At 33.5% G+C, this 22,020-nt stretch overlaps 3 protein-coding genes across 13 annotated transcripts; all 3 read left to right on the top strand.

Annotated features, from left to right (window-relative positions):
- Nucleotides 1-2,247: 2,247 nt before the first annotated feature.
- Nucleotides 2,248-4,507, top strand: LOC111402146. Its single transcript, XM_023030253.1, has 3 exons — nt 2,248-2,812; nt 2,897-3,033; nt 4,215-4,507. The coding sequence occupies exons 1-3, from the start codon at nt 2,563-2,565 to the stop codon at nt 4,344-4,346; spliced, it is 519 nt and encodes a 172-aa protein (XP_022886021.1). The 5' UTR covers nt 2,248-2,562; the 3' UTR covers nt 4,347-4,507.
- Nucleotides 4,508-5,561: 1,054 nt separating this feature from the next.
- LOC111402145 lies at nt 5,562-12,073 on the top strand. 10 transcript variants are annotated; one of them, XM_023030250.1, is made up of 11 exons: nt 5,566-5,794; nt 7,912-8,127; nt 8,823-8,995; nt 9,099-9,244; nt 9,507-9,545; nt 9,659-9,755; nt 10,740-10,900; nt 10,991-11,099; nt 11,430-11,464; nt 11,575-11,627; nt 11,921-12,073. In XM_023030250.1, the coding sequence occupies exons 3-8, from the start codon at nt 8,914-8,916 to the stop codon at nt 11,057-11,059; spliced, it is 594 nt and encodes a 197-aa protein (XP_022886018.1). In that variant the 5' UTR covers nt 5,566-5,794; nt 7,912-8,127; nt 8,823-8,913; the 3' UTR covers nt 11,060-11,099; nt 11,430-11,464; nt 11,575-11,627; nt 11,921-12,073. The 10 variants fall into 10 exon arrangements, with proteins under 10 accessions (XP_022886019.1, XP_022886020.1, XP_022886018.1 ...); XM_023030249.1 differs by having other exon boundaries at nt 11,430-11,627; XM_023030248.1 differs by having other exon boundaries at nt 5,567-5,794; nt 11,361-11,627.
- A 1,351-nt stretch (nt 12,074-13,424) lies between these two features.
- On the top strand, nt 13,425-21,965 carry LOC111402143 (probable amino-acid acetyltransferase NAGS2, chloroplastic). 2 transcript variants are annotated; one of them, XM_023030241.1, is made up of 10 exons: nt 13,425-13,869; nt 16,013-16,100; nt 16,347-16,552; nt 16,634-16,785; nt 17,235-17,655; nt 18,112-18,209; nt 18,775-18,886; nt 18,969-19,128; nt 20,441-20,513; nt 21,444-21,965. In XM_023030241.1, the coding sequence occupies exons 1-10, from the start codon at nt 13,531-13,533 to the stop codon at nt 21,592-21,594; spliced, it is 1,800 nt and encodes a 599-aa protein (XP_022886009.1). In that variant the 5' UTR covers nt 13,425-13,530; the 3' UTR covers nt 21,595-21,965. The 2 variants fall into 2 exon arrangements, with proteins under 2 accessions (XP_022886009.1, XP_022886008.1); XM_023030240.1 differs by lacking the exon at nt 13,425-13,869 and adding an exon at nt 15,378-15,861.
- Nucleotides 21,966-22,020: the final 55 nt, after the last annotated feature.

Below are 22,020 nucleotides of genomic sequence, written 5' to 3'. Positions count from 1 at the left end.
ATTTCAATCACACATTTTTTATTAAAATAATACATCACGTAAATAAAAAAAAATTTCATATTTTTCAACCATACATTTCTCATCAATTTTCTATTCAAAAATGTATTTTTACATAAAAATGTCTCCCAAACACCTTCTAAATTTTTTAGTAGATTGTGATAAAAAAATTTTGAAATGTGTGGTTGAAAAGTTGTCAAATACATGAAAGATTTGACTAATATTGATTGTTTGACTTTAACTTAGATTAAAATCAAATTTTAATCCGTGCCAAACATATTATATTTTTGTTGATTGTAGCAATTATTTTTTTAATTTTTTTAATTCATATTTTGAACCTTCCATTAATTATTACATCTCATCATTCATGATTTATATCAAAATATTTTATTTTTCGTGCTTTTTATTTTTAATTAACTATTATTATGGGCCTATTTGGGAGCGATTTTTTCACCCAAAAAATTGATTTTTTTATTGTTATTTTATTATTTCAGTCGCCATATTTGATTTCTTCTCTCATATGTAGATCCCACTTTTCTCCTAACGATCAAAAAGTCAATTCTCAAAATCACTCTCAAACAGACTCTATGCATTATAAATACCTAAGGGTAAACTATATATATATATATATGATTTAATGAGCACTGATACTTAACTTATTTTAGATATCGGTGACATGATACACTAATTAATTAGTAAATCATTAAATTTACGGGACATATTAGTGTGTCATGACACTGATATTTGCCAAATTACCATGTTCAACATGTTTTATATACTGAATATTATAATCTTCATTTCTTCTTCAAAGAGAATTGAAATGTTGTAATTATTTATTTTTCTAATTGATGTGACTAATATTTTTAGTTGCAGATAAAAAATATATGATTCAATAAAACAAGGACATGTAACAGTGTGTGAGATTTTTCTTTTCTAAAAGAAAGTATGTAAAAGTCAAATAAATTCTATAAAAATCTGTTGAAGTCTATGAAATACTTTTATATTATGCAAAATTCCATGAAAGTAATCTACTTTTAGAAGTTAAAATTGAATGTACCCTACTTTAACATTCGTTGAAGTATGACATCTATTAAAATCAAATCAAATCAAATCTCTTTTTTAGCCCCATGTTTGGTCCTATTTTTTAAAATTCATTATTCTCTAAATTAAAGTTCAATTATACATGTTATAAGATTCCACAACATTTACCAATTTTTTAACCACATATTTCATCTATTTTTATTAAAATTTACTAAAATTTTTATTTTAGCCGCAACAAGGACTAATTAATATTTGATGTCAACAATTTCTGCTTCAATTTTAGTAAAGACTAAGTCTCGGTTTGACATTAATTTTAATGAGTTCTTTTGAGAAAAAATAAGTTTCAGATTAAAAGAATATGTGGTTAAAAAAAGAAAAAAATTTACATTTAGTTGTAAAATATTTTATCGTGTGAATGTAAAATTAAAACTAAGCTTATGAAAAAAAGAATTTTGATTAATGAAGGGGCTAAAGTACTAACTTATTTTGTGTAATTCATCCATCAGAGTTGGATTAGAACAAAATTATTAGGTAACAATGCACAGACTGTTGGAGTTAAATAGTTTGGAACTTTGGTCAGATGCTAGTCAACACACGCTTAGAGGACGTTTAGTGAGAATTAAAATTGAGTAATGCTATTCGTAGTGAAGACTGTCAGTAGTCGCCCTATGTGACATACACTTGACAATTTAGTATTTGATACATATATATAGTAGTTATTTTTTGAATTATACATCAAATGAAAAACTGTCAAGTATACGTCACATAGGGCGATTGCCGATAGTTTTCACTGCAAATAGCATTATTCATTAAAATTAGATTTTCTTTTTAGTACATTGTGATAGAAATTTTTAAAATGTATGATCGAAAAATTGTAAAATTCATGAAAGATGTGATTAATAATGATAGTTTAATGCTTTGACTCTAACTTTGACTTTAATATAAATTAAAATAAGATTTTAATCTAAATAAGCCCCGTGCCGTCATTGAATTGCAATTTTAATTCGAGTAATGCTTGAAATACATAATGGACACCATAATGACGTCCATAATGCCCAAGTATCGACGTCCCCTCTTCCATTATGTTCAAGAAGGCCCCCTCTTTTAATCCACCCCGCAAAGTCGTAAACTATATATCCTGCTATTGGCAGGTAGTTTGGCAGATCTACCACTTTACGTCTCCTCCTCTTAAACCCACCCTACTCCACCCTCATGTTATGTCTTTATATTTATGCTTCATTTTCATGTCCGCATCCTCAGCCCATTAACAGAATTCTTTCTTACAAAATTAGTACAGTAATGGCAGCATAGGAGTTTTTGTTTCTCCTTATGAAATTAAGAAATTGGATGTATACGTTTCTTGGGCATTGCTGTCTGATTTCTTTGTCACGTCTAAGGATTCCTTCCTCATTTATGCATTGAAACATCCCTTCAACCACCCCTTACTTCATAAAACAAAATTTATCCATTTCGATATAACGGTTCATTTGGAAGGAAGGAATCGGCGGAGGTAGTATTATTAAGATGGGGAATTGCCAGGGGGCGGAGGCGGCGACGATCGTGATTTTGCATCCAAGCAACAAAGTGGAGAGGATTTACTGGTCTGTCAGTGCCAATGAAGTCATGGTTTCCAATCCTGGCCATTACGTGGCAATGATAATCAACTCGCCGGCGGCGAAAACTGAGAATTGTACGCCGGTGAAGCAGCTGAAACTTCTCCGACCGGATGATACTTTGCTTATCGGACAAGTTTATCGACTCGTTAGCTTTGAAGGTACAAACGTTATAAAAAAATATATAAACGAAGTTGATATGTTTTAACGATTTCATTTTTTCATTTCTCTTGCATGGCGAAAAGATCTGTTGAAGGAATTTGCAGAAAAGAAATGCAAGAAACTAGGCAAATTGTTGAAGGAAAGAGGAGCTCTCAATTTGGAGCCAAAGAATTCCAATTCCAAATCCAAATCAAAACTAGCAAATTGTAGTTCGGATAAGGTAAATTTCTAAAGTAGGTTTTATATGTAGAGTTTGATTATTTACAAATTTAGGGGCTGTTTGACAAAGTGTTTGATTAAAGTTTTTGCAGATTTTGATAAAATTGTGGGTTTAAAATTAACTTTGGCTTTGATTTTTTTAACAATTTTTTAAGTTATTTCAAACAAGCACTTAGTGCTAAAGAAAATACTGGATCATTTATTCTATTCTTGGAACTGTGGGATTCGTATCTTGATTTGGTTGTCGTGTCTATTCATAAAAGCATGTTTGGATTCAAGAAAAGTGATTCATTTATTCTTTTACATGCGCATCGAAGTAGAAAAAGATCTCTATACCCCAGATCCTGATTTCTTCCTTTTTGCTCAATAGATTCACTAAATTATTTCTCAGAACATGGACATGTTTTGCAGTATGACTTACAGATACTATGTCTTTTTGCTGTTGTTTATTTAGAGATGTAAATTTGGAAGGATCAACTAAGCTCGACTCGTCTTATACTCTTATTAGGCAGAGACATGGTGTCGAGAGTCGGACTCTGCTTAGACCTTAGTTTGAGAAAAAATTATTCAAAATCACTCCCAACTTGGTACTGGGCATATTTCATGATTCGAGTCAAATACGGTATTTATGTTTGATTTTAATATACAATATTATTTGTGTAATAATAAAGTGGTCACATCGGATTTGATCCCAAAGTATTGATATTAAACATAATTTTAACTGGAAAATCGAATATTATGTTGGTTGTTGAACTTAATTAAATCTGCTTCTTTATTAAGCATTTGCTGTTTGGTGCTGAGAGCATAGAGGCACTCATTGTCAAGAATCTATTAGTAAATAAATATTTTTAGTATTTTTTTATTTTTATTTTTTTCAAAAATTTTCTTTGGTTGTCTACCTAGTTTTGTCGCTCAGACCCAGTACCAACATTGTTATGAGAACAGCATCAGCAAATTTTTCATGTATAATGCAATCATGTTGAAGAAAGCTTACTTAATCTGTCATTGCTTAACTCAATAATTGTGCATTTTTGGTAATTCTTTTAATAATTGTACTTCAAATGCCAAAAGGGCATACAGATGTGATTGTGAATGTGAAGGGTTGTATTAGCTTTAACTTAATCTGCTCTTTTGTTTTGTTGAATATTGTTCAATTTATGTGATTCCGTGTTCTTTCTTCAGACGGAACAGGATGTGCAAAACCTCGGTAACAGTGGCGGCGGCGGCGGCGGCGGCAGCAGTGTGGGCAGGCACCATGGCGGAGGAGGGCAGTGGAGACCAACCTTAGAGAGTATTGCAGAAATTAGGTCCTGAACATGGACACCCTACCCCAATTCCTCAACTTTTCATGGCCTAAGCATTAATGAAAACAAATAAAATGTAGTTTTGATTTCTCTTCTTTTCGTTCTATTGCTTTTTCATAATGGGAATATGATATGATGGTATCCTTTGGATTACCTCTTACTTGGTCCTTACTAATGATGTTTTGTGTTTATTTCTTTAAACTTTTAAATTCTAAATCGAGACATAGCATACAAATTGTGACAATAGGGATGTATCAGTAGAATTCTTTTGTGATTCATGTTGACGTGAAAAAATAATTATATTATCGAGTGGACGAATGTAATACACTTAAAAATCATTCATCAAAATATGCATCAATCGTATATGTAAGAGCAGGTTAAGCCCGTGTCTATTTCTGATTTTCTACCCGATTTTAACCTTTTTTATTTCATTTCAACCAGCTTTTGTTGACTTCCTTCTCAAAGGTGCCGTCACTTCACTTTGACAATGGTGCAAAAATTGCTCTTAATTTTGGAAAAAAATTGTTGCCAGACAAGGGCTTAATAATAAATTTATAGAGTCATGAGTTGGTCTATTCATGCAGGATCTATGTGTCTATACGATAAAATTGGACTTGACATTGAAATCAACCCCACTTTTGGCCAAGGCCAAAAATAGGGTTATAAATGGGCGTCCCCTGTTGGAGGGTTGGCTATTTAACGGCCTTGGGGCTTTTTTTGCATTGAAAATGAGTTATGACACCGTTTGATTGTCATAAATTTCATTACATTACATTCAATTTTGCTATCTTCTATTTTCAATCATACAATTTTTCATAAAATAATATTATATGTAAATCGAAAACTTTTCTTTCCTTTTCAATCACTTTTGAATTTTTCTTTCTTTTTCAACCACTCATTTTTAAAAAAAATACTAATTCACCCATTTTTATTTTCCGAAAATGGGGATCAAACGGGGGCTAAATTTTGCAATATTAGGTTATTCGTTGATGTCATAAAGAAATTATAATGATAAAAATACGTTAATCATTAACATTACATTTTTTGTTAAAAAGACTATATTTCAATTACAATTAACATTCACAATTTTTACTTATTTCCCATCTGTGTGTCAACTTTTTTTTAATATCTATAATTGCCAAATATATTTTTGAAGAGAGAGCAGGCGCGGGTATTTTTTTTTCCAGGTCTTTACACCTTTGAATCTTTGATAACGTTAAAGAACGAATCAAATCCCTAAATTGCTAATAATTTTAGAATCACAACTTATCAATTTCAATAGCCGAACCAACGTAAATATGCCCATCAATGATGAATTCCACTAAACTTCAATTCACTTCGACCATAAACCCGAACCCATGGCCTCTGCAAGTCTATCAGCTTGCAGCATTCTATGGCTTCTCTTCGTATCACATTCATTCTTGCCATCCGTTAGCTTCACCGATGAACTCTGTTTAGGTAAGCTTCTTTGACATCTTTTTTAGAATTGGGTTTAAGGATAAAAAGAAGACATCTTTTAATTGTGGGGCTCTCAGTTATTGGATAAATACTTGGCTAGTAATTTGATTGACGAAATTTGAATTATGTTATGGGTGTGGTTTAGGTTTAAATTTGTAGGGTTTTGGTTTCCTATAGTAAAATTATTGCTAATTACGTATTTGTACGTACTACTTTTAGAAAATTTAACTTTTAATTACTTTTAAGCATGGGCAAACATTCTAAAGTTAGGCAAAGAGATCCAATGGACAGGGGAAAAAAAGTTATATCCATATGGTATGTTTGATAAGGTGGATGGATATTGGATAGTAATAGGCAGTATGGAAGTAGAGAAGGAAGTTAGAATCTTGTTTAGTGTACTGTTGAAAATTCCGTTCAGATTTGCATGCCAAACATGTCTATCCTTTATATGAATGTATAGAACTTACGAACAGTATTATTCTGTTAATTGCGGTTGATTTGCTGTTGTATGGAAGTGATGTACATGTACTTATGTGGTTGGTTTTGGGCATTTGAAAACCACGCCATGGTCCTATGCTTGTTTGCTTTTCTCTTGAAATATTTTCTCTCTTGTGGAATATGATCCACGGCCTGCACTAAATGACTCTCGGATCTATGCAATTCATATTGATACATACAAAATATTATCCTCTTATTACAATGGGATCTGTCGAATGATTATCATCTTACTGAGCTGGAGACATGGTATTAGGGATATATATTACATACATAAAGCCAGACATTTTGAGTTGGGGGATCCCCAAATTAACATGCAAAAGAACTTTGAAACAAAATAACAGTGATGGAATTTTTGATACCTTATTTCAAGCATTCGCTACGAATACTTTGATATCATTTGTACAGTTACATGATTTGTAATACTAGAAGGAGGAGACTTATTTAATCATTACCAATATTTCTCCATCATTGTTTACCATTTAGGGCTTGTTTGAGCCACATTTCTTTTGTGAATGTATTTTCGAATGGTAGATTAATGGAGAAAATGTGGTTAAAGAAAAAAAAAAGTTTTGGGTTTGCGTATAATATTATTTTATTGAAGAATGTGTGGTTAAAAAGAAAAGAGAGAAAAATGTATTTTGAAAATAATATGAATTAAACAATCACTTAATTTAACAATCCACATACAAAAAATAATAAACAAGGCTGACAAGACCACAATCATATAAGCAGAAAAGGCCTCAATCATTTCTAGTAATTCAATATATAAGCAAGGGCAAGCCATTGGTCACCTGAGAAATGAGCCAAAATTCTGAAATGACACAACATTACACCTCAAGAACTCTCGATAGACATTCACAACTTTGCGATCCTGCATTCATTAACTAACCAGCTAAAACTTTCGCATACATACAAAAAAGAATTTATAGTCTGTACCAGTGGCAGTAAAAGTCTGGGAAAATAATAGTACAAAACTTCCATTATACTATACATACATTATAAGGAAAATGCAAAATGAAAAGCAGAATCAATAAAAGAAAATAAGTGTGTTGTATCCATATGTAAAAACTCTAAACTGCAGCGAAAGGTGGTTAATAATTATACCTAAGCAGCAAAATTCAGTAATGGCAGAAAAATTTTCTGAGCTGTGGTGGTCAGGTAAAGTCACAGTTGGGTTTTATTGCAATTGAGGATTTTGATTGTGAAATTTAGGGTTTGGGTTGAAAAATTTTGGGGAAATTTCGGCATGGGAGGGGGTAGAGACGATGAGCTAGAGAGAAATATGATGAAAACGGGAAGGTTATATAGTTGGATTGAGAGTGCTGTTTGAGCCAAGTGATTTGGACACGATGTGGAAGAGAATTGGGCCCAGATACTTTTTATTACTAAAATTAAATAACAGTAGAATAAAAAATAAAAATAAAACAAATTGCAGAAAGTTTGGGGGAATCCCCTTCATTCAGCCCCTGCATATATTGTGTCAAAAAAGCTTGTATATTTATGTATATATAACGTTATATTTATAGAGTTTCTATATATGCATGCACATCAGTGTATGTGCGTGTCCGCCAATGCTTGTATATTAGTCTGTCTCTAAGCTTATGTTTTTAGTTCTGCAGTTATTTTCGGTCTGCCTCATTGCAGCTATCACCAAGCTTGATGGTGGAGAAATCCCCAGAGTCCAATGCAGGAACTAATGTGAAATGTGAGAGAGTTCATATTTAAGGCTTTCGCAGGCTTAAACATTTGAGCATGTTTGCCATTTCTGTGAAGGTAAAAGTTTCATATGTAAATCCAAGTGGCCGACCGCCGAATGTCGAGATCTGTTTCCACAGGTTTGTCTATATATATAATGCTAAATCATTTTGTTCAGTGTAAAGGAAATTGCTTGCTTCATGGAATCTAGTTATAAACTATGCTGACTCAATAGTAAATGGAATTGCTTGCTTAATTGGAAATCTATTTATTTTGTATCTAGTTTTTTATGTGTTCCAAATCCAATTTTTCGCATGACCTTATATACTGACAAATCTTTCCTTAGTTTATTTAGTGTGCATTTGTACTATTGATAATGGGTTGCTTTTAGTAACTCGTATATCTTGAATCCGTATGTTTGTTATTTTTCATTATAGTACCTCAATTCTTCATCAAATCTAAGTTTAGGAAGTATGTTAAATCAGCAGATCGGCAGATCCCAATTAAACTCAGCTGTACAAAGCCTTATCCCCGTACTTATCTTTGATCAGGTGTATTATATAGATTCTCTTCTTCCACTCTTCTGTATAAAGAAATGAAATCAATTGAATTCTAAATTCCCAGATATAAAGTTTGGTTATAATTTGTTTTTATCTCTCGCTGAAACTTATGCTGCATTTTGTGGGTCTAAAACATCTTTTCCTCTCTCTTCTTATAGATAATATAGGTTTCAAAAGCAATTTTCAAATTAATAATTTTGATGCAATCACCTTTTCATAGATGTGCATGCGTCTGTATTTAGAGTACCAATTCACAGCTATATTTAACCTTACAGCAATGTGTCCCTTGGGATAGGGATGTGTCCTCAAGGTCAGTGGGAGAGACTTACTAATGGTTTATAGGTTGGATCAATGTGACCAAAATCAATGTCACTCTTTGGTCACCAGCTCTTAGATATACGGATGGGAGCTGCTTCTTCAGGAAGTCTCCAGGTGTCCCTTGATGAAGGTTTGTTCCTCTCAAATCATTTTCTTCTTCTATGGATAATTTTCTGTTTCTATTTTAATACATGTTTTGGCGTACTTATATAAATTTGTGTTTTATTTTGCAGAATTTTTCTTATACCGCAAGGTATTTTTGGTCTTGGGGATAATGATGATAACTCTTGCTTCCTGGCTCAGCAAGTCTCTAGTATTTTACTGTAGTAGTGCAACGTCAGTAGGAGTTCTTCTTGTGATATTGGTGATTCTTTTCCAGGTAGGTCCATTAACTTTGGGACTTTCAGATCATTTTGACATTTTTACTGCTACCAGTTATCTTATTTTTTATACGAAAGGCCTCTAGGCCATGATTGGTATGGTTTTTTCCATGCATTTACATAATAATATATTTAGGCCATGCTTCATTTAAGGTGACTTAAGGACCATGAGTTAAAATGCCTGTGTGGATACTCTTAGTTCATAGAAGCTCATCATTGTGTAACTGTGTTTTGACTTTTCGTGTTTTGTTTACTTAACAGGGAATGAAGCTTCTTCCAACTGGTCGGAAGAGTTCTCTGGCAATATTTCTGTATTCATGCTCTTTGAGTACTGTTTCTCATACATACTGCACTTTCTTTTGAATATCGATTTCTCTCAATGATGGTTACTTTGGTTCAATTATTTTATTTAGGTCAGCTTATGGGTTTTCCTTCTTGACTATGTGCCAAGATTGTTGCGTTCAGTACTTCTAGAGATTGGAATCTCTCAAGACATGTACAATCCTGTATGTAAGTTTCTTATTTATTTTAGTTTCTTGCACATACTTTTTCTAGCATTGAGTTAGTGAATTGATTGTCTTAAAGCCGAATAACTTTTGTTCCATTACATTTGCCTCTTTATAGGACAAATTTCCACACATGTAGTGCAAAAATTACAATTGAATGTTGCCAAGTCTTTTAGTTATGTATTCAAGTTTTCCCTTTGCAGACTAGGTAGAGTTTGCTTTTTGTGATTGACATGCTCACAGTGAAAAATTTCTCTCTAAAAACAAATTAAATGTCACGCATCAAACTTAGTTTTACATACGAAGTCTTTAAACAAAGTTCCTGTATGAAAATAATTAGTTGAGGGAAATATGTACATAAGCTTATATTATTGTGAAATTCGATACTTCTTATGTACAGCCAAATAATAGTTTCAACAAATTAGTTATACTTCCATTTTTACACAATGATAACATTTTTATTGCTTGACACGGCACCTTTATTTCTTAGTTTAATACATGTTGAATCAGAAGGATTTGTATCGGATGCTTCCATAACCACCTGTAGTATTGAAATCTAGGTCTATCAGTAGCAGTCACTATGGCCACAAGACACTTACCGTCCACCTGCTCATATTGCTCCTTCATGGCTTGGGTTAGGAGTTTCTTAAGTTGTATTTAATATGGGTAAAAGATATGAATAGTTATGAGGATATGTAATGCTTGTCTACTTTACAGAGGCCATTATCTAGTTAAAGAAAAGTGAAAGTATCATATTCTGGTTCAATAAGTCTTATGAACACAGCATTAGAAATTCTTAATCTGTAGGAGAGTAGGTGATTTTAGTTAACAGATTATCCTGTAATAATCATCTCCTTAATCATTTCCTTATAAAATTGTTTTTTCACTTCATATATAACACTGCTTTCATCTTTGGAATAAGCGATATTTTTCTGCTCATGATAATTTCTTCTATGTGTTGCTAACATCCAGTGCTCACGTGGTGCAGCTGGCAATATTTCTGCTTGGTTTCTTGCAATTGCTGGAGCTTGGCTGGGTTATTGGATTGTTTGCAAACTTGTACTTACAGGGGATGAATCTATTGATATTGGTGTATCTCATTTTGTTGTCTGGTCAATTAGGATTGTTGCTTCAGTGCTGATCCTTCAGGTTTTGCGTTAGATTTTTGATTTCCATTTGACGGAGTTTCATTGAATCTATTTTTGGTGGGAAGTAATGAATGATGCGTTTGTGCTTCAGAGGTCTTATGATCAATTATTTGCAGTGGAGGATTTGGTAGGTGGAATTTTTTTGTTTCTGCAGCTTTGAAGAAATTGAGCAAACCAAAGGTCATTCATCTGGTTTACAAGTGAGTTCAAGTTATAATTCTCATGCAAAATAATCCCTTTTTCTGGTTAAATTTGGTTATAACCCAATGGCGTGATATTATCCCCTCAAAGAAGTGTCTCCGGAATTCACTCTTGCTACCTCTGTCATAGTAGCATATATATAGTTGGGCATCTGTCATACATTTATTTTTTACTTTTCTATGTTCCAATGCTATTATTAGATTTTTCTTTTTTCTTTGACATGCATATAATTTGAGGGACTCTTACAGAAAATTGTGTAGATTAGAGATAAATCTTGGAAAATCTCTGGATCCCTATGCATCAAATATTGATGAATCCTATGTTAACAGACCTTTCATCAAATCTCCACATACTCCTCTTCAAGGTTAGCTTTACTTTCAACATGAAATATCTGCACTGATGAATTGATTTGATGAATCTCTGAACTAACTTCTTTTTCATCTTCCTCTTTTGCCCATTTTTCGTCACTCTTAGGTTCAAGAGGGCGAACACTCCATATGACTACGCTTTTCACCAGCCAGATTGTTGTACGACTATACAAGTATATATTGTTTGGCGAATAATGCTATTTACAGTCGCTCACTATCGCAGTCGTCCTCATGGCATACATGTAACGTTTAATAATTTGATGCACAAGACAATAAAAAAAATTATCATATTAATACATCAAATCACTAATCGTCACATGTATGTCACTAACCGTCATATGTATGTCACATAAGATGATTATAACAATGAGCGACCGTAAATAACATTACTCTTGTTTGGTACATATGTTCTCAATTAACCCATGCATTTTTACATGTTGACCCCTATGCAGCCCGACCAACACTTGACTAGGCTTAGCTATTGACTTTCAGGAAGAACACAGTTCACTGAGAAGAAGTATGTTTCGTCTATATAATTCAATTGAAATTAACCTTTCTGTAATCTACTGTAGTAGTAGGGATCTATGAATTTTTGGTTTTCTTCTCTCTTCTCCATGTTATAAGGACTTGTATTTGTCCAGGGATCTAGCTTGTTCGGTGTCTTGAACATTTTCAGTACACGATTCAATTGGTGCGGTTGTCACCTCTTTCCTGCTTGCTTATCTTAGTTGCTTGTAAAAATGGACTAATCTTTCGTATCTTGGTGTAAAAATGGACTATACTTCTCACGTTAAAAAGATGGCACTGCATTATTGTTCAGCAGGCATCAATGGTCTCTTTCTGATTGTCGCCTGTGTGTACTTTATCGAATTGGACAATTAGTCATATTTGGCAAGGCTTAAATAACTAAAAATAAATAATTCACTTGACCAAAGGTCGTTTGGCAAGACTTTTGAAAAGTCAAACGATGTTTTTGAGATTAAGAAGTTCTTGAATCTGTTTGGATGGATTTTTAAATATGTTTGTTTGGTCTAAAGTAAAATTTTCATGATATATTATAAAAATAAAAAACAAAAGTAGTGTCCTAAGAATAAATGAAATAAATAACATGAGTTTTGTTTAACCTAACAAGCAACAACTAAAAATAACTAAACAGATAAAAATGGCATCTACCATAATATGCCATTGTGCAGTGGAATCTTAGGCCACAATCGGAAATATCTCTATCGTGGGATGGATGATAAGAGATGTTTCCACAAAATAATGTTTAAAGTCTATCCAGGTCCATGGTGATCGTCAATTGCAAATTGTAAGTCAAGCACAAAGAGAACGACATTACTATCATATTTTCAAAAGGTTTATCCTTTGACAGGGTGATTTGAGTGTTGTCCTAGTTATTATTGCTCTTTGCAATATCGAGAAACGACATAATTTGAATCGCACGAAAAGAGAAAAGCAAGTTAAAATAAAGTTGACAATTAATTTACTGTACGTCGTGTCGTTATTCACCAATAATTGAATATATATTCAAAACTTTTCTTGAGTGCAGTCTAGTTAATCGAGCATAGCCACAGATTTGCATGGCTTCATAAAATCATGACTTGATACATAGGCAGCTGACCCACTCAAAAAAAAAAAAAAGGAGCCTTGTGGGGCCCCTGAAAATTTAAATCGTATTAATAATCTCTTGCATGTATTCTATATATTCCAGTAATGATCTCATAAGCATCGGTGCTTAGCTTATATTAAGCACGGATGACATGACATATCATTTAATTGGTGAATCATTAAATACATGAGACGTATCATTAACTTATTCACCAAATTAAATGGTGTGTCATGTTATCGTTGCTTAACATAAGTTAAGCACCGATAATTAAGAGATCATTTTCCCCATCCCTTCATATACTGAACTTCACCAGAAATCAGGTTCTATTCAATTTAAGTACGGACAGTTCCATCTCTCACCTTTGTCCTACGTGCATTATCATGTACTAAGTTTCCTGTCCAAAAATAATTGGTCTTTACCTTATAAACTGACGGCCAATCTCGTTGCAGAATCATGGGCTTTGCAAATTTAAGAACCCAGTTTTATCCGCAAGAAAATGAAGGAACTTGGTCGATTTCGCGCTGTTGCAACATGCTGACTCAAGTAAAACTGCAAACCAGACTGCCTGATTTGATGGTAAAAGGCAACAGAACAAAACTTTCATTGAGGTGTTGCAGAAGAATTAATGGCGGAAGTGGTGCAACAGAGGGTGGTACGTTTGAGGAGGAGGAGATGCTGGTGAAGAAGATGAGGGAAGCTCAGCCGTTCTTTGTGGCGCATCGGGGTTGTACCTTCGTGGTGATGGTGTCAAGCGAAATTATTGACAGCACCAACTTGTCTTCAATTCTTGAGGTACCTCTTTGGCTATGGGCCACTTTAAATTACTAATTCCTATGTCAGTGATATTCCTATTTTTTTTTTTCCTTTCTTTTTTGTTTTACGTTTGATTATAATAAATTATCAAATAAAAATGTGAAATAGTAAAATGCTATTGAATATTCGTAATCTTCTGCTTATGGAAAACGTTGATGGTTTTCTAAAGTAATAAAATATTTATTATCCACAAATAGTCGATAAATAAAGAATTGGAAAAAAAAAATTGTAGGCCACGTGAATCACATGCAATAAACCCTTTCACACAACGCAAGAGCCTGACTAGAATTTTTCTTTTTCATTTTTTTTTCTGGAAAGGCCAAAATAATAGAGAAAGTAACAGGGGTGTATTCAATTGAGATTTTTACTGACTTTTTGAGATTTAAAAAGTTCAGAGGTATTCAATTGAGATTTTTTAAAACTCTCTAAAAATCACGATGAATCAATTGAGACTTTTAAATACTTTCAAAAAATTTCTAAAAGTTACGGTGTATTCAATTAAAGCTTTTAGAAGTCTCTATAAATTTTAGGGTATTTAAATTTTAATAACTTCCAGAGACTTTTATAAAAGTCTCTGGAGTACTAATTTTTAAACACAAAGTACTCATATAAAATTTTAAAATTTGTCTCTTATTAATCAAGAAATTTTGGGAGAATTTCACCAAAAAAATAAAAAATAAAAAAAATCAAATTTTTTTTCCTTTAACCTTTTTATGGATATGTATGATTAAAATTTATTTTTTTAATTGATTATATTTCATTTATCTTTCTCTCTCTCGTATTATTTATCTCTATTTTAAATTTTCTATGAAAAACTAAATTAGATTCTTGTAACTTTTTTTTCTTTTTTAATTCATTTTTTTTTTGTGAAAAATATCTATTTTTTAATTAAATTAAAAAAAATTATATGAATAATTATAATTATATTTAAATATATTGATTTTTAAAAATTACTATACTAATAATATTGAATCATATATAATTTTTATTATTATTTATTTAATCAACGTCTTAAATTTATTTATTTTCAAATTTTTTTTATTATATGGGAAGAAGAAGGAGAATTGTGGAAACTAAGGGTGTGTTTGATTACATTTATTTTCCATGAAAAATATCAGTTTTCCATTCAAATTTTCACTTTGAGTGTTTGATTGCTATTTTTTTCCATGGAAAACATTTTCCAACTTTTGAAAATATGCCTAATTTTCCTTGTTTTTAAGGAAAATATTTTCCTTGGGTAGAGGTGGTTTTTATTTTCCACAAAAGATGGAAAATATTTTCTTTTCTATGTAATATTTTCCATGTCAATCAAACACACCCTAACATCCTATATGTGAAAATTTCACACAAGATTTACATGATTTTCATTTCAAATAAAAGTTTTCAAAAGTCTTTTGAATTCTACAAAAGTTAATAAAAATTTTAAAATGAAATAACTAATTTCGTACCAATTTATAAAACATCCATGGAATCCATAAAATTCACGTAAGTCTTAAAGTCCAATTCAATACACACCAAAGAAAAAAGTTCCGCCTCTCAACAACCCTCCGCAGACATTGCCGACGGGGGCCTTAACGATAATCAAGGTTTTGTTGGTTTATTAATCCTATTCAAAACCCTAAATTAATGGCAGTTTCATCTTCGAGCTTGTTCATTCGGTTTCAAAACTACCAAACAAAATCAATTTTCTCCCGAAATGCTATTTGGAGGTCTAAAACTAACTATGAACCTCAATTCTTCAAAAGATTGGGCGGAAACGAATTTTGTAACGGCAGTTTGGGGAATAGAATGAATGTTTATAGGAAAACAGAAAGTGCAGGAATGGAAGCTAGTAGTGCTGTTAAAGACGAGATGTTCGTGGGATTCTTCCGTGAAGCCTGGCCATATTTTCTTGCTCACAGAGGCAGCGTTTTTGTTATCGTGATCTCTTCTGAAATTGTCGATAGCTCCAACTTAGATCCCATTCTCATGGCACGTCTTTTCTTGAAATTATTTCGTTTGAAGTTTTTATCGATCTTGTATTTATGTTCGTTAGCTGCAAGAATTGAAATTGAAAAAAAAAAAAAAAAGGATTGATTTTTTTTGCGGCATTTGCAAATATAATTTGCGAATTAACTTGTAGGATATTTCTCTACTACATGGGCTGGGAATCAAATTTGTTATTGTGCCCGGGACCCATGTCCAAATAGACAGGCTTCTGGCTGAAAGAGGTAATCAAACTTTACTGCTCTATCATCCTCTTTGTTTGTCTAACTGCGAATTTAATGTACTTGTATGTAACTAAGCATCTTTAACACTCAAGTTAATTTACTTTCTATCCCGCAATATTCTTTTGTTTGGTGATTTATCATTGTTGCAAAGTGTTCTATCTGGTTTATTCTTATACATGACCCTTCCCTTCCGTTTTAGTTCTTGATAGTTGGTCACTTGGTCAGTACTTATATGTCATGTTCCAGGATGTCAACCCAAGTATGTGGGTAGCTACAGAATCACGGACTCTGATGCTCTTAGTGCTGCAATGGATGCAGCTGGGAGAATTCGAATCATGATTGAGGCCAAGTTATCCCCGGGGCCTTCCTTGAGCGGTATCCGCCGCCATGGAGACAAAAGACAGTTGTATGATGGTGTCAGTGTTGCTAGTGGTAATTTTTTAGCAGCTAAGGTAAGAATGCTGATATTAACACTTGAGGGTTGTACGCATTTTTAAGTTATTTGATGCGTTTTTTTGTATGGTTTTTCTCAGAGAAGAGGAATAGTTGAAGGAATTGATTATGCATCAACTGGTGAAGTTAAGAAAATAGATGTTTCTCGCATTCGTGAAAGGCTCGATCAAGATTGTATTGTGCTTCTGAACAATCTCGGTTATTCAAGTTCTGGAGAAGTATTAAATTGCAAGTATGCTACATGGCTTTTGATAGGTAGTTTTGTTGCCAGTTTGGGGATAAGCACGAGAGTTATGTTACTTTGTGGGGCTTGCGCATTCTGTAATTAATACATAGCAAACATGGATGAAGATGGATATTTTTAGTTCCCATCTTGCGTTATTTTCAAAATCTATGCTTTTTTCCCTTTTTTTTATTTTATTATTATTATTATTTTTTTTTGTTCTTGTAATTTAACAAGAGTCTGATATTTCCTTTCATTGAGTTTTGTTAAACCAAAGGACACAAGTTGATTTATTTGTTTGTGGAACTCTTTTATGAGGTTTTGTTTCTGTAATTCTTTTTAATTTCTACATGATTAACTGTTGTAGAAGTATATAAAACTCTGCTTTGTCATCTACGGTGATTGTACTGAGTGGTTAAGTCGTGGGAACCAATGATTTCTGCTTCTCTACTTCGCAGCTCGTATGAAGTTGCCACAGCTTGTGCCATGTCTCTTGGAGCAGAGAAACTCATTTGCATGATAGATGGACCAATTCTAGATGATTGTGGACGACTTATTAGTTTCTTAACTCTTCAAGATGCAGACATGTTAATTCGCAAGCGAGCTAAGCAAAGCGAGACAGCTGCTAATTATGTAAAAGCTGTTGGTCAGGACGATTTTGCTTGTGTACCATATTATGATTCAAATGGAACAGCCCCTTCTCAAAACAGGAAGGCTTTTAGTGATAGGTATATTCCAAAGTTTCAGAATGGTGTTGGTTTTGACAGTGGAAATGGACTTTGGTCCGGTGAACAAGGTTTCGCTATAGGAGGTCAAGAAAAACTCAGTGGATTAAATGGATACCTCTCAGAATTAGCTGCTGCAACCTTTGTTTGCAGAGTAAGTGCCCGCTATTTAATGACATGATGGTCTTATTGAGTAACCAATTATTTGATCTGCTAAATGAAACATCTCGCCCTGTGTCTGTAAAGCAATCACTCTGTTTTCTATAAGTTGTTGGCAGTAGCTAGATTTTTATCCTCTGGTTATATATTATTTTAAGAAACACCACTGGCAAACAAAACTTGAGGGAACGTGGAAATTATTCTAGTGATACCATTCCATGATTACAACTTTCATCAATATGTGGCTTAATTATGACATAGCATAGCAAATTTTTTTCTGCCATTCAAGGTGGATATCAATGTTATTTGCCATATATGTTCATATATTTTTTAAGGCTCCCATTTCTTTCTAAAGAAAGGGCAGAAGGTTGCCACGTTTCATTAATTCTATAATGCCTCTCATGGTATATTTCTGGAGCAGTCCTAATAGTGATATTCTATTTATCATCAGGGAGGTGTGCAAAGAGTTCATCTTTTAGATGGGACTAATGCTGGAGTTTTATTGAAGGAATTGTTTCAAAGAGATGGAGCTGGTACGATGGTGGCTAGGTATGCATACTTCTTTGGCAGATGACTTCATAAATTTTCTTTAAGCTGAATGGACAGCCATTTCCATGAGCTAAATCTGATCGTCAGGTGCTCAAATCAGCTGGCATTCAGTCTACTGCTTTCTATATTGTCCAATATGCGACAATGGGGTTTCAAGGCATTTAGAGAGCTTTAGTGGATTCCATTCCACCGAAACATTTAGATCCTGTTATTAACAAGTCGCTCTATGCACAAGTTCACACCCCGCCCATTCTAGAACAAATATGATCTTTACAGGCTAAACATGCATTATTATTGTTTCCAAATTCAGTTACAAATTTTAAAATCTTTTTCTTTCGCTCAATCATCATCATTGTCTCTCTGATTTTACCTGTATCACTGTAAGAAATAGATACACCGTGTAGAAGCCATATGTCCCCCTCTCTTCCCCTCCCCCACATCAAGAGTGCCCCCCCCCCCCCCACTTCAACAAAAAAAGGAAGATATATAAAGGATTAAGGAAGTTGTTTGGATTAGTTATAGTTAACGATTTTGTACTGACATATGGATTGACTCCATTATGCAGCGATCTTTATGAAGGAACACGGATGGCTACAGTTGCAGATCTCCCTGGAATCAAACAACTTTTGCAACCTTTAGAAGAGTCTGGGACATTGATAAGAAGGACCAAGGAAGAGGTTTGCTCCTGTAATCATAATTTAATTTTTTATATGCATTACACCATTTGTTCAATTGCTCATTATCATATATGTATTTTAGCTGCTCAAAGCGCTGAATTCATTCATAGTCGTTGAAAGAGAAGGTCAAATTATAGCCTGTGCCGCTCTTTTTCCTTTCTTTGAAGACAAGTGCGGAGAGGTTGCTGCTATTGCTGTTTCTCCTGAATGTCGAGGGCAAGGACAAGGAGACAAATTACTTGGTATGACGTAAATAGCTTTCATTTTGATCTCTCTTCCAGTAAATGCGGGGCAAAGTTCATTTATTTTTTTATCGTTTTAACTACAATTAGAAAAGCAAATACAATATGAACTTCTAAATTAAAACCCCCAATAATTAATAACCTCTGACATTTAATAAAATTTCATGAAACTGACCGCGTTGTAGATGCATAATTCAATGTTTCTTCTATCTAATAATTAACACAAAATATCGAAACAAACTAAAATTAATTAGTAAAATCATGTTCCTTGGAGAACCATCCTTGCATTTAATTTTTTACTGGATATGTATATCAAGCTCATTGGTAACTCACAAACAATAAATATATAAGTCTAATTTAGCACGATGAACACTTTCTAATTACCTAGAATTATGTATACATGAAATAATTTTTTTAAGTAGATGTTCTACAAATTAATAACTTTCACTGATTAATAAATTATTGTGCAATGGATCATATTAATGTGGAGAGATAGAAACTAGAGACAAGCATATATCTAACAGAAGAAGCTCTAGGTGTTTTTAGTAGTGTGCTTTCAAGAAAGAGAGCTCTTTTTGTTGATGCAAAATTTTTTGTATGGTAGAAATTTAGGTACCTCCATTTTTATAAAAAATGGCTAACAGCTGGAACACATTCTGCTCTGATCCTTTGGAAGTTCAGAACCACCAAAAGGGGCATTTCCCATTTTTATAGAAACTTCTATACCAGAAATTATGTGCTTGTTTGTGCCCCATTATTTGTGAGTAATGTATTATGTAATAGTGATTGATGTTGAAATGTGTGGTTAAAAAAGAATGAAAAGTTTTTTATTTACGTGTAATTTTATTTTAATGAAAAATGTATGGTTGAAAATGAGTATTATAGAAAAAATAATGTAGTAGAATGTGGAAAAATGGTAGACCTTCTGTTGATTGTGGAGGGAACACTCCGTTCTACAATCTCATACACCACAGTCTCTCCTTGTATCCATGCAATGGCTCTGATTCGAGTCTTGTTCCTCATCTTCTTGGTAATCTCTTTCAGCGCCCCCCCCCCCCCCCCCCCCCCCCCCCCAAAAAAAAAAAAAAAACCCCCATAGTAAGAAAACCCGTCCCTTTGGGTCCCATCCAAAATGTTTGTGGAACAGCCAATAATATCTTTCTTTTGACACATATCTGCATGGAGTGGAATAGAGTAGGTGAAATTTCTGAAAGTGAGGTGTGTTTGAACCTGGTTATCTAGGATTCTAGATATAGTTCTATGAAGTTCTTTGGATGCACAGATAATAAACCCCATTGTCAATTATATGCAGATTACATTGAGAAGAAAGCATCTTCCCTTGGACTGCGAATGCTTTTCCTGCTGACAACACGAACAGCAGATTGGTACGTGTTTCTGGTTCCAATGCTGTGACGTAATGTGCTCTGACTGTACAAAATAGGAACATCAATACATATCTTAGTTTCCACTCTTAGACTCCAATTAGCTTCAAAGCAGAATTTTACTTCTGTAACAAACTGGCTTTATCAAGAAGTCACGCCGTAGCATAAACAACCTGAGTAGAGAAATGTAGAAATATCACTGTTTTCTGCATCAATACCTTGTAACTGGATGTATAGGGTTATATAGACCTTTTGCAACCATTTAGTCGTAAACCTCCCCAAGCCACCCACCCGGTCATTGCTACAAAAAAATCGAATAAATAAATAAATGAACATGAAATGAAAAAGGAAGAGAATTTTTATTAATTATCCACGTGCAATAATGAAGCTGAAAGGAAATCTGGCAGCAAATTTGGACAACCAGCCGCCTATATTACTAGAAAAGCAATTCGGATTTTTCCTTTTCTTCTTTCTTGATATCCTTTCCTTCGGCAATATTTATGTTTTTCCATATTATTTCAATATTCACTACCATCCGTGTGCGTTGTAGTAGGGTGGGCATGGTGGGTTAGGAAATGCCTCAATAAACCTAGTACCTATGTCGTGCTATTTGAACTTTTTACTACTCGTGTATATTCTATTGGGGTGGGGATGGTTCGTTATGAAATGGCTTGATAAACCTAGATGGGTATATCCCATGTAGCGATTGTTGAACTTCTACTCTAGTACTGAGCTTAAGTTTTGCTGTATAAAAAGCCGAACAAGATCGAATATATGATGTCGGGTTTGCCAGCCTTTAGAGATACTGTTCCTAGTCCACTGGTTTGAAGCATTAGTTACATTCTGAATCCCAAACTTTACTCGGGCATGAGTCTGGTAAGGTGGCTGTTTCATATCCCTCCCTTTTCTAATAACAGTTCCTTGTTCAAACAGGTTTGTAAGACGTGGTTTCTGTGAATGTTCAATCGATTGTATACCTGAGGAAAGGAGGGAAAAGATAAACCTATCTCGAAGATCAAAGTATTATATGAAGAATCTTCTGCCCGACAGGAGTGGTATCCGCCTTGACACGGCTTTTCCATGACACGACAGCATTGGTAGAGCTTGTTTGTTGTCATTGGTAAAATATTTGTTGAGAAAAAATTTGAAAGATGGCAGCCTATATATTTCTTCGGATACCGTCCCATTACATGAGGAAGTATTGGACTTGGCCCTGGCTGTATAATTCATGATTCACTGTGATGACTGTTTTTCCAAATCCATGGAAGTGGTGATGCAATATCAAAGAAGCAGAGCAGGCTCATAAATTTATTTATGAGATAAATTTATGAGATCACTTAACAATGCTTCAACATATTCCGCACACGGGGAATAGATCTTAAAAGCCTGAATATGTTAGAATTTAGTACAAGTGAAATACAATATTCAGGAATGATAAATTTAAAAGTTGGTCAAGTTTCACTTTATTGTTAAAATGCAAGCAGACATGAATAGAAAAGCATTGTCTTGT

The sequence above is a fragment of the Olea europaea genome, chromosome 10, assembly GCF_002742605.1.
Source record: "Olea europaea var. sylvestris chromosome 10, O_europaea_v1, whole genome shotgun sequence".
NCBI classification, from domain to species: Eukaryota; Viridiplantae; Streptophyta; class Magnoliopsida; order Lamiales; family Oleaceae; genus Olea; species Olea europaea.
The sequence above is the reverse complement of the archived record's forward strand: the minus strand, read 5'-3'. Positions and strand labels throughout refer to the sequence as shown.

Bases quoted from the DNA above. Each gene is read 5' to 3' on its own strand.
- LOC111402146 (XM_023030253.1), top strand. From the start codon at position 2,563: ATGGGGAATTGCCAGGGGGCGGAGGCGGCGACGATCGTGATTTTGCAT. The intron at 2,813-2,896 runs GTACAAACGTTA...CATGGCGAAAAG, and splicing joins TCGACTCGTTAGCTTTGAAG to ATCTGTTGAAGGAATTTGCA. The intron at 3,034-4,214 runs GTAAATTTCTAA...TTCTTTCTTCAG, and splicing joins CAAATTGTAGTTCGGATAAG to ACGGAACAGGATGTGCAAAA.
- LOC111402145 (XM_023030250.1), top strand. From the start codon at position 8,914: ATGTCACTCTTTGGTCACCAGCTCTTAGATATACGGATGGGAGCTGCT. The intron at 8,996-9,098 runs GTTTGTTCCTCT...TTTATTTTGCAG, and splicing joins CCAGGTGTCCCTTGATGAAG to AATTTTTCTTATACCGCAAG. The intron at 10,901-10,990 runs GTTTTGCGTTAG...TTTGTGCTTCAG, and splicing joins CTTCAGTGCTGATCCTTCAG to AGGTCTTATGATCAATTATT.
- LOC111402143 (XM_023030240.1), top strand. From the start codon at position 15,517: ATGGCAGTTTCATCTTCGAGCTTGTTCATTCGGTTTCAAAACTACCAA. The intron at 15,862-16,012 runs GCACGTCTTTTC...ATTAACTTGTAG, and splicing joins ACTTAGATCCCATTCTCATG to GATATTTCTCTACTACATGG. The intron at 16,786-17,234 runs GTATGCTACATG...TCTACTTCGCAG, and splicing joins GGAGAAGTATTAAATTGCAA to CTCGTATGAAGTTGCCACAG.